The sequence below is a fragment of the Zea mays genome, chromosome 2, assembly GCF_902167145.1.
Source record: "Zea mays cultivar B73 chromosome 2, Zm-B73-REFERENCE-NAM-5.0, whole genome shotgun sequence".
NCBI lineage: Eukaryota > Viridiplantae > Streptophyta > Magnoliopsida > Poales > Poaceae > Zea > Zea mays.
In genome coordinates, this window is record NC_050097.1 from 97,992,945 (window position 1) to 98,005,003 (window position 12,059).

The window sequence follows — 12,059 nt, forward strand, 5'->3', positions numbered from 1 at the left end:
CACACCGGTGACTCCAACTGGACTAATCATACCCTCATCTGCATTGACTATCACAATCATCGATCACATGCATAAAACAATACACTTTTCACATAGACACCTATCGATGCATTCCCCAACACATAATCCGCATTTTTAAAAATTTATCCTCACAGCAAACCACACATCAAACACATTATTACTGAAACTTAAAAACATCCGAGTTCTTGTTCTACTTCATTTTCTTCTATATATGTGTTCATTTATACAATTATAATTTCACGCACATATTCACACACGCACATCATCGACCAAATACGTAAATAAAATAGATCGCGAATCATTCAAGGCGAACAACCTGGCCGAAATCCGATCGGAGTTTCACATGCATGCCATCAGACGGGGCTCTTTGTCGACGAGCGACGCGCGAGGCGTGATGACGACACGGCTGCGAGCACGACACAGTTTATTACACGATTTGCTGGTGCGGCCATTCAATCGAACACAAAAAAACGCAGGACAGCTAGTAGCTCACCGAGGGTGTTGCTCGCTGCACAGATCGGTTGACGCCGCACGTGGAGGGCCGAGCACAGGGGTCGATGGCGGCCAGATGGGGGGCTCACGACCATGGGGGAAATGGAGCTGCGCAGGGACTGCTGCTTTTGGATCGGAGGGCTGGGCGCAGGGACTTGGACGCCGTGGCTGCAGTCCGAGCAAGGGCTCCTTGCTGCTGCACCAGGGAAAAGGAGGAAGGGGAGGGAGATGCTGCTGCTGGGAGGAAGATGAAAAGGGCACTGGAAAAAAAATTCTGGGCGTCCATGGGAGTTGCTGCCGCGCGAGAGAGTAGGAGCAGGGGGCGTCGTGCCATTGCTGGCCGAAGGGAGGAAGGGCGCTGGGAGGGAGTGGGCAGAGGGAGGCGCCATGGCTGCTGGAGAAATTAGGGCGCCGTGGTTGGAGCAGAGGTACCTGTGCCCATGGTGAAGCCTCTGCGCGCAGGGGAACAACAGGGGAAAAGGAATCTCGACCATGGCTGCTGGAGGTGCTCGGCTAGGTAGGGAGCATGGAGAGGGAGCCGACTTCCATGGGGAAGAAGGCCCCTGCGCTGGTGGCTTGACGAAGGAAGCTGCAGGGAGAGTTTCCTGCGCAAGAACAGGGAAAGAGATGAGTGGCGTGTGAGAGAGGAGGAAGAAGGTTGTGGCGGCTAGGGGGGTAGATGAATAAAAACCAATTTGCAAGGGAGAGGGCTCCTATTTATAGAAGAGGCCCTAGGGTTAGGGTTTCATAGTGGGTCAAATGGGCTAGGTTGGGCTTGGCCCAAAAACACGAAATCAGGCTGCGCCAAATATTTTCCGGGATTAAAATGCTCCTGCGGAATTCGTCTCAACAGAGAACAGAGCAAAATACAGTTCGAACGAACGGACAATTGAGCGATTAACTCGGTCGAGAGTCTGATTTGATTTCGCTCGGAAATAATTCCTCGCGCATGATTCGAAAATAAATCGCCCTGAGATTTGATCGGCTTTGGATTTTTAGTCAGAGAAGGCGAATCGTGATATTTTAAAATCGTTGTCGATACGGGGTTTTGAGTTCGATTCGGACATGAGATATTTGGCCGAGTCGGATAAATTTGATTAGAGGACGACATATCGAGTATTCCGTTTGAGAGTACGGACTCGGATTAAAATAGTTGGACATAGATCGAACATCCAGAAATCGGAGTCGGACACAGCTCGACTAGCAGCTGTCAAGCGTTTGATTAAATGAGCTTTAGACGAGTTTGATAAATTGAGAATGATTATCGAGTTTGCATTCGTTCCGAGAAATAAAAGTTTTAACAGGCTCCAAATTTGGCCTTATGGAGATCGAGTAAAATCCGAAATCGGTGAAACCTTCACAAGTAACTTGATAAATGGAGATAAACGTGATCGAGAAATAGAAAATTTCACTGAGCGTCCGAGATTAGGATAAATCTCCCGACATAACACGAAACTGACACCTGGGGTGTCACAATATAAATATGAATAAATTGGGAGGATCTGATCATTATCTTTCATTCTTTAATGTTCTTTCACATTCTTATTTATATTTATATTTATATCTATACTTATATGCTGAGATGATGAAGGTACGTCCTTCATGACCTTCGTCTGAAGATCATTATATCCAAAAGGAAATAATGCTTCGAAGGACGAAGGTCTTTAATCATTAACAATTATGTTGCCGGTCATGAAGGACATACCTTCGTGATCAAAATTATGAGATAATGAAAGATGAAATATATGAAACATGAAACATGAAAGATAATATAAACAAGCACATAATATCATCCATATATTTCATCATACGAACTTGAATATTAAAATACAATATTTAATTACATTTATACCTTCGGTTTGACAGAAGGCGAGAATCCAAGTATTGCGTGCGAGCGATTACAAGATAGCGTCCATAGTACGGGGGTACTGTTCATCTATTTATAAGCACAGGGCACAACCTGTGAGATATTACATTCATGCCCTTTACAAAAGATTACAATTATGACACAGACTCTCATGGATCAATCAGTCATTTCATCTTTAAGTCGGTGCAATCCTTCGTCTTGAGATATGCAACTATGCCGAAGCTTTATGGATGATAGCTTTGGCACTGCTTTTGAGAGGATCTGCCGAAGGTGTTTCTTCTTACAGGATCTTCGGCGATGAAGCATACCCCCAATAGTAGCCCCTTCGTGGTGCTAGATCGTTTTTCGTAACGAGCTTGATTCGTGAAAAGGTCTCCTCGGCTTCGGAGAGCCGAAGATCCGAAAAACACCTTCCCTGAGCTCGTTGCCGAGAAACGATCACAATATTCCAAGCATGAAATGGTCCCACCATGCAACAGGTACGCGCGTCCTGGCGATTCACCTTCTCGGGTTCTGTGGCCCACCATTCAGTGGGTGCGGGCGACTGTTCGTCCGGTGCGGAAGACTTGACGATTCACCTTCCCACCTGCGGCACTATATAAACAGATGGTTAGGTGTGAAGTTACCATAGCATTCATTGCTATTGCATTGTTTTGCTGCCAAAAATTTGACCATAGCCGAAGCTTGTTCATCGCACTCAACCAAAGTACCGCTGTTGGTTTTGCTTCGTCACAAGAGGAAGAGCTTCGGGAAAATTAAAAAAGTCAACAACTTCATAAAAAATTGTGAGGAATTCATCATCAAATGGCAAGGGTACGTTCCACTGCCAGGGTTACACGTGTTAGAGGAGAAAGCCGAAGCTGTTGAAACCGCTTCGATTTCCGAAGTGATGAAATGGTTGAGGCTGGTAGTGCCGGAGGATGTTTCTGACGAAGGTGCACCTGCCACTAAAGCTGAGCAGGTTGATGCTGAGGAAGGTGAATCTGAAGATGATTACAGTGCCCTGCCATCTAAACCCAGCCACCTGGAGTTTGGGAGGTCCACTGTTACCAAAGATGATATGCCTAAGTTGATGAAGTTAGGCTATTTCAGTGAAGCCAAAAAGAAGCTGATTCGCTTTGGCGGAGATGAAATTACTCCGAAGCCAGAAAAGGATGAGGTGGTAGTCTTTAAAAGCTTCTTTAAAGAAGGATTAAGATTTCCTTTGAATAAGATGATTGCTGATGTTTTGGAGAAGTTTGGGATTTATCTTCATCAGCTCCTAACTCCATCGTTAGGCTTAGCGTCTACATCTGGGCTCTCCGAAGCCAGGGGGCAGAACCGCTTGCTGAAGGCTTCTGCTGGGCACATGAGCTTCATTATCAGACAAAAGCTAGAGAAGATGGTCTGCACGAGAACTTCAGCTGCTACAATTTTGCTTATCGCAAAGATGCGAAGTCTCCAGTTATCAACTATCGTACCAAATGGCCAGCTGGCTGGAAGACTGAATGATTTTATGTCAAAGTTGATGAGAAAAAGGAGAAGCTGGTTCAAAGCCCATTAGAATTAATCTTCGGAGAGACTAGGCCCCGGTGCGACATGAATCCGAAGAGTCCATGCCAAGTTGCACTGGGCGAATTTCGAGTTATTGCGGAGCACATTGGTACTAGGGATCTGGTGCAAGAATTCTTAGCTTTTAGAGTATTCCCAACTTTGAAAGAATGGGACATGCCAAAGCTCAAAGGGGAAAAGAAAGAGAAGGAACTTGTTCGGTTGCCCTATTACTATAAATTCAAGAAACACTTCAAAGAACCTTGCCAAGAATGGTTAGACACGATTGAAGTTATGTGCAACGAGATCCTTGGCAACTATTCTAAAAAAGAAGATCAATTAATGACTGCAGCCTTCGGCACTCGACCGAAACGAAGGTTGAACCGGGTGATGGATGCCCTGAATTTTGAGTATCCTAACTATGAGCGATTGGACAGAGGTGCCGAAGGACAAAAAAGAAAAAGAGTTGCTAGCGTCCTGGATAAAGAAGCTGCTAAATTGGTGAAAAAGGATGAAGAAACTTTGAAGAAAAGAAAATTAAGCCCTAAGCCGAAGATAGCTGCTTCGAAGAAATTGAAAGCTGCGGCTTTGAAGCGAAAAACGACTGATATTGAGGATGAAGCTCGTTCAACACCTCCTGATGCCGATGTGGAAGAAATTTTAAAGGTAATGACTGAATCTTTGCCTGTCAAGCTAAGTCAACTAGGGCCACATCTGACGAAGCTTTTTCAGAAGGAAAAGGAGCCTTTGGTAGCGAAGAAGCCAGATGAGCCGAAAAACGAAGAATTATTCATGTAGTTGAAGTTATCAAGCAGACACCGCCGCTGGCATCGGCGTCAAAGACTCCAGCTATTGAGAGCACTGCTGCTGTCAAAGCTGCACCCACCGAAGACGAAAGTGCCGAAGCTGAAACTGCTGAAGATGTAAATCTAGAGGCCACACTCTCTGAAATTGATACCATGCTTCTGGATGCGGCCGCGGAAGAAGCTTCTGTAGCCGCTGAAGAGATCCCAGGCATAGTGGCTGGAAAAGGATAGGAGAAAGCCAAGGATACTTCGGAAGAAGAGGACTTCAATTTCCAAGATATACTTGGGCAAGAACTGTCAATGGCTGAAAAAGAAGAACTGAAAGAGTATGCTATATCTTGCGGGTATAGACCAGGTGTGTTACTCTTCGAGGGAGTCAACGAAGAAAGCTTAGGATGCCTTCGGGATCACACTGGGGCGAAGGTTGTCGGCACTCTATCGAAGAGTGTTGGCCTCCCAAAGATTGAGGCAGACGTCAGCAGGTACCGGCGGCAGCATATTGCCGGTATCCTATTTTATGGTAACTTTAAGGTAAAATTATTAACTTTTTATTGCTTTGATATGAAGATTTTTTTTCTGATGAAGCTTATTTTATCAGAGCTTACTGCTGAGCAAAGTCCTGAGGATGCAACAAGACCTCGAGGACAAAAAGAACGAAATTATAATTGAGGGCCTGGAGAAGAAGATTAAAGACCATGAGGCTACCCTGGAGAAAAAAGACTTCGCACTTCAAACCATGGAAGGTTCACTGGCAGAGGCCCAGGCCGAAATAGCTAGATTGAATAGTGAACTCTCCATGGAAAAGAAAAATTTTGAAGCCAAACTCGAAGCTAAAGGTGAGAAAAATTCAAATTTGCGGAAATCACTGAAAGAACTTCAAGAAAAATGTGTAGACTTCGGCAACCAGTGCCTGCAGCGGCTAAAGCAGGTTTTCAACTCGGTTGGAGCTAGCGCTAAGAAATTCAGTCCTTCGGTTGAAAACCTGCCGAAAACCTTCTCGTGGCACAGCTGTTGCCTTTATAAAATCTGGCTATACACATGGAAAAATTGTCAACAAACCAAATTTTAGCTTATCATCGGCATATTTAATTGATATACCCAGCCTAGCTCGGAGTATAGGAAATAGATTCATAACTCAAATTTGGGTAAAAGGCGGGCGAAAAATGGCTGGCGACGAAGCTCGAAGCCACCTTAAGCCGGTAAAAAATTTGTGCCTATTACTTTACCTTCTCCTTGAACTCTGCACTTCTCTCATACTGTTTTAATATGTATAGGATGACGATGCTGAGGAACAATGAGCCAAAGCTTGACAGGTGATCCGAAGCTCAGATGATCCGAAGCTCAATGATGTCAAAGTTGGAGACCTTGCTGAAAAAATTCTAGAGAAAATCTTGTAATATCGTTGTAAAAATATTTGTAATTTAAGAATCAAATACTAATTCTGTAAATTTGTGCATACCTTGTAATATATTTTTACCTTTTCGTCCATGTATGAACTGCTTTGATGTGTACGAAACTAGTATTTTTTTTAGCCAAAGACGAAAAACACCTTCCCTTCTTTTCGTACACAACGAAGCCTGAAAATGCTTCTTTTTCTTTTTGCCGAAGCCTTATCTTTATAGCCAAAGCATCTGCCTGTGTCTGTATGTTATGATGATGATGATCCTATGTATGTCTAAATGAATGTTTATGAATGCAAATGTATATGATGTAATGTGTCGTGCAAATGAATGCCCAAACACACACATCCGAAGCTTCATCCACAACCTTCATTCCCTAAGGAATGACTGAAATCTCTTTGCCGTTTATTTTTCGGCTGCACCATTTATTTTTCGGTGTAAGTTCTGCATTCCCTAAGGAACGTCTTTTGAACTTCTTTGCCTTCTATTTCGACGGTATTCGCGTTGACTTTTCGCGCTTCGCCTTATATTTCGGCGGTATCAGCGTTGACTTTTCGCTGTAAGCTCTGCATTCCCTTGGGAACGACTTTTGAGCAAAAAACTTACGCTGCGCTCCCTTAGGAACGGCTTTTTGTAGCTTCGTCGTGCTCTGCATCCCCTTAGGGACGACTTTCGAGCTTCTCCCTATTTTTTCCTTTTTCCCTGCACTCGATGGTGCATGCTTAGTTTTTACATTTACATATTTGGGGGATTTTGCTCTCGTAGAGCTGAATAAGAAAAAGAGAAATTACATGCTATGGCCCCATTAAAAACCTTTCTCCCCCTTTGGAAAGGAAAAGGGTGCCATAGGAAAAATAAAAAGATTACATCAAGGTAGACATAATATCGCCGAAGCTCATCCGCATTCCAAGATCTAGAAATGTCGTTGCCGTCCATATCCTTCAATCTGTAAGAACCGGGTCTTGACGAAGAGACTACCATAAAAGGTCCTTCCCACTTCAGCTGTAGCTTGCCTACTATAACTGGGTTGGCCACTCTCCGAAGTACCAAATGCCCTGGCTTAATGTTCTTTAGCCGAACTTTTCTGTCACACCATTTTATTGTTTTGGCTTGATATTTATTGATATTCTCCACGGCCTAAAGCCTGATCCCTTCTATATCATCTTTTGCCACAGAATAATCAGCTTCGTCCTCTGCCGAAGCCACTGTTCTTATTGCTCCTGCCTTAGCTTCTTCTGGGGTTATTGCTCACGAAACAATAGTTTGAATGGTGTAAAACCTGTTGACCTTGATATTGTTGTGTTGTGGCTCCACACCACTTTGATCAATTCATCTGGCCACTTTCCTCTGGGCTGATTGAAGATTAACTTCATTATTCCCGTCATTATAATGCCATTAGCTCTTTCAACAAGTCCATTTGACTCCGGATGTCTGACCGATGCAAAATGAATCTTCGTGCCAATTTGTTCACAGAATTCCTTGAAAGCTTCAGCATCGAACTGTGTTCCGCTGTCTACAGTAATAGTCTTCGGCACTCCGAAGCGACAAATAATGTTTTGCCAGAAGAATTTCTGGACGGTGAACGAAGTTATTGTGGCTAAAGGCTTCGCCTCAATCCACTTGGAAAAATACTCTACCGCCACCACAACATATTTTAGATTTCCTTGTGCTGGTGGAAGTGGGCCTAGCAAATCGAGGCCCCACCTTTGCAACGGCCAAGTGGGCTGTATTAACTTAGTGAGAGATGAAGGTTGCTTCTGGTCTCTTGCACATTTTTGATAGCCTTCACATTTTTGGACTAATTCTACTGCATCCGAAGCTGCCTTCGGCCAGTAAAATCCTTGTCGAAAAACTTTTCCCAACAAGGGCCTAGATCCAATGTGAGATCCATACAGACCTGCATGTATCTCTTTCATTAATTCTATACCTTCAGTTCTTGATAAACACTTGAGGAGTGGTGAACAAACTCCATGTTTATACAATTCCCCTTCTATTGTCACATATGGTCTTGTTCTTGCCTCCATTCTCTTGTTATAAGCTTCGTCACATGAAAGACAATTGCCTTGGAGGAAATATATTATTTCAGTTCCCCAGTCTTCACTGTGTATTGGAGAAAAAGTAAGCACTGCTCTTTCCATGAGCTCAACCGAAGGTGTTTTTATTGTTTCAAAAAATACCTCCGAGGGTAGGGGAGCCCCTGAGCCGCTGATTTGGCTAGCAAATCGAGAAAATTCCTGGTATGCCATCAGATTTTATACTCATCCCTTGTATGCCACTGAGTGGCATATAGGTATAATTTTTAGTGTCTATGACATGTGGGGCCAGTGGCATACAAGGGATGAGTATATTTTCCAGTGGCATACAGGGAATTGGCCAGCAAATCTGCATGCTCATTTTCACCTCTTGGAATATTCTTGACAGAAAAACCTTCGAAGGAAGCTTCCAACCTTCGAACTGTATCCAGATATCTTTCAAGCTTCAGATCTCGTGCCTTGCTACTTTTGTCCACGTGGCCAGCAATAACTTGAGAATCAGTCTTTAGGATGGCCCTTCTTATTCCCATTGCCCTTAGTTTCCGAAGCCCCAATAGAAGTGTTTCATACTCAGCAATATTATTTGTGCAACTAAAATCCAGTTTGACTGCATAATATGTTTTAACTTTTGAAGGTGCCACTAGGACCGCAACTGCTCCTGCACCGAAGGCTCCCCAAGAACCATCGCAAAACACTGTCCAAGCTTCGTCATCTTTGCTTGTCCCCTCTTCGTGAGCCCCTGGCGTCCAATCAGCGATGAAATCTGCTAGCGCTTGGGATTGAATTGAAGATCTGTGCACGTAGTCAATAGTGAATTCATTAAGCTCCGCGGCCCACTTTCCAATCCTTCCAATAGCTTCTCTATTCCTCATGATATCCTTCAGGGGCTGTGATGAAGGAACAAATATGTGATATGCTTGAAAATAATGCCGAAGCTTCCTGGACGCCATTAACACAGCATACAACACCTTCTCCAATTCTGTATAGTTTTTCTTTGATAAACTCAAAACTTCGGAGACAAAGTATACTGGGACTTGCTTTTTAGCTTGTCCTTCAAGCTTCTCTTGTACAAGCGCCGCACTCACTGCAGAGTGCGAAGCTGCCACATACAATAGCAATGGAGCCCCTAGCACAGGTGGAGTTAATGTTGTTAAATCAATCAGGTATTGCTTCAGCTCTTCGAAAGCTTTCTCTTGAGTTGGGCCCCATTGAAAAACTTCAGCTGACTTTAGTACTTCAAAGAATGGTAAATTTCTTTCTGCTGATCTAGATATAAATCGATTCAAAGATGCCAGTCTTCCTGTCAGCTGTTGGGCCCCCTTTTTTGTGCTTGGCGGCTCCATTCGAAGGATAGCTTCGATCTTGCTTGGGTTGGCTTCGATCCCCTTCGTTGAAACTAGACAGCCAAGGAACTTGCCCTTCTTCACTCCGAAGACACATTTTTCTGGATTTAATTTCAGGCCAGCTTGCCTAAAATTAGCAAATGTTTCCTGCAAATCAGTAATGTGGTTTTCTTGCTTCGTGCTCTTCACTATGATATCATCAACATATGTTAGTATATTTCTGCCTATCTGAGAATGAAGAACCTTGGCTGTCATCCTGTTGAAGCTTCCTCCAGCATTCTTGAGCCCCTCAGGCATCCGAAGATAACAATATGTACCACTGGGGGTTATGAAGCTGGTCTTTGGCTCATTTTCCTTCTTCATCCAGATTTGGTGGTAGCCTGAATAACAATCTAGTAGACTCATGAGCTCTGACGAAGCTGTTGCATCTACTAGAGAATCTATTCTTGGTAATGGGAACTCATCCTTTGGACAAGCCTTGTTCAGGTCAGTAAAATCAATGCACATTCTCCATTTACCATAGGCCTTCTTCACCATAACAGTGTTGGCTAGCCATTCTGGGTATTTTACTTCTCTGATGACACCAGCACTGAGAAGTCTTTTTACTTCGTTCCGAGCACCTTCAGCTTTATCGTCAGACATTTTCCGAAGCTTTTGCTTCCTGGGTCTGAAGGATGGATCGACATTGAGTGAATGTTCAATGACGTCCCTGTTGAAACCACAGAGATCGTTGGCTGACCATGCAAAAACATCTTTGTTGTTGAATAAAAACCTTATCAAGGTTTTCTCCTGCTCTTCAGATAATTGGGACCCCAGCAATACCTTCTGCTCTGCTATGTCTTCACATAGAAGCATGGGCTTCGGCTGATCAGCCGAAGCAGCCTTCTCTCTTCTGTACTTATACTGTTCACAAGCTTCGGCTCCATCTATATTGTGGATTGCTTTTGAGTCTGTCCAATCTCCTTCAGCCTTTCTTGCAGCTTCTTGACTTCCATGAATAGCAATAGGCCCTTGATCCGAAGGTATCTTCATGCATAGATATGCTGGATGAAGAATTGCTTCGAATGCGTTGAGTGTTCCACGACCAATGATTGCATTGTAGGGGTATTCCATGTCAACAATATCAAACACACCCTGTTCAGTTCTTGTATTGTGGACAAATCCGAAGGTCACTGTGACACCCCAGGTGTCTATTTCACATTATATCGGGAGATTTATCCTAATCTCGGATGCTCAGTGAAAATTTCTATCTCTTTATCACATTTATCTCCATTTATCAAGTTACTCATGAATGTTTCACTAAATTTTGAATTATTCTATCTCAAGAACAGCCAAATTTGGAGCCTGTTAAAACTTTTATTTATCGGCACGAATGCAAACTCGAAAATCATTCTCAATTTATAAATCTCGTTCAAAGCTCATTTAATTGAACGCTCGACAGTTGCTAGTCGAACTATGTCCGAATCCAATTTCTCGATGTTCGATCTGTGTCCAAAAATTAATCCGAGTCCGTGCTCTCAAACGGAATACTCCACGTGTTGGCACCTATTTAATTTTATCCAACTCGGCTTAAAATCTCTGTGTCCAATATAAATTCGAAAATCAACATCGGCAATGATTTTTATTAATTCGACTCGTTTTATTTCGTACCGAATTCGAAGCGATCGATCTCGATTCATTTTATTCCTACTTATGCACGAGAATTTTATTTCCAAGCGATACCCAAATAAAATGTCTCAGTTCATTTCATTTGAGGCCTCTCGTTCATCCGTACGTCAGTTCGCTCTGTCCCCTGCGTCAGTCTCAGCCAACGAGTGAGCGCTGTGCAAATCGGCCGACTGATAACCACTCCTCTCCAACCAATAATCGTCACCATCCTGATAAACAACTCATACGGGAGCCCTTGTTTCAAATAAATAAAATAACGTTTATTTAGCTCCTTAACAATGTCATCAGCATCTGTTTTCTTTCTTATGCCCGCACGCCACAACCGACAGCACCACCGCGTGGCGCAGGCAGTCTGCCACCGCCGCCCATGCTGGCCAGTGGCTTGTCGCCACTCTCTGCGCCAATGCTGCAGCCGGCCAGTGGATGGCTGCCGCCCCATCCCGACTAATAGAGCGCCAGCGTTGCCACGTTAAATCAACTAGCATCCAACGTTCCTTAGCGCAGAAGCGTTTCCTGGCATCTCCCTGTCTTCTTCCTCCCTCTACCGAGCTCCATCCAGGACAGCTCTTCCACTGCTCCCTCACGCCAGCAGCAGACCACCGACGCCCTTCTTCCACCTCCTGCCCGCAGGGACATCCTCTGGTCCGAACGCGAGCAGGTGCCCTTCCTCCACTGTGCCCCTCCTCCCATCGGCATAGGAGCTTCCCATGGCCGGCGCGCACCCCTGCTCGTGCCTTCACGGCCGTCGGGGCATCGGCTCCGAGCTCCATCCCTGCTCCATGGCAGCTGGCCCCTCGCCCCTGCTCTCCCCCCTTGGCCGCGCGTAGGAGCTCCCTGGGTCGACCTTGGCCAGGTGCATGTCCATGGCGCGACGCCTCTGCACTCCCAGCCGTGGACAG

At 44.5% G+C, this 12,059-nt stretch overlaps 1 protein-coding gene across 1 annotated transcript; it reads right to left on the reverse strand.

The window, feature by feature from the left end:
* Positions 1-342: 342 nt before the first annotated feature.
* LOC103646724 (verprolin-like) lies at positions 343-1,199 on the reverse strand. The gene is made up of 2 exons (XM_020549304.3): positions 515-1,199; positions 343-427 (listed from the first exon to the last, which is right to left on the reverse strand). The coding sequence occupies exons 1-2, from the start codon at positions 1,005-1,007 to the stop codon at positions 375-377; spliced, it is 546 nt and encodes a 181-aa protein (XP_020404893.1). The 5' UTR covers positions 1,008-1,199; the 3' UTR covers positions 343-374.
* Positions 1,200-12,059: the final 10,860 nt, after the last annotated feature.

Bases quoted from the DNA above. Each gene is read 5' to 3' on its own strand.
- LOC103646724 (XM_020549304.3), bottom strand. From the start codon at position 1,007: ATGGTCGAGATTCCTTTTCCCCTGTTGTTCCCCTGCGCGCAGAGGCTT. The intron at 428-514 runs GTGAGCTACTAG...TCGTGCTCGCAG, and splicing joins TGCAGCGAGCAACACCCTCG to CCGTGTCGTCATCACGCCTC.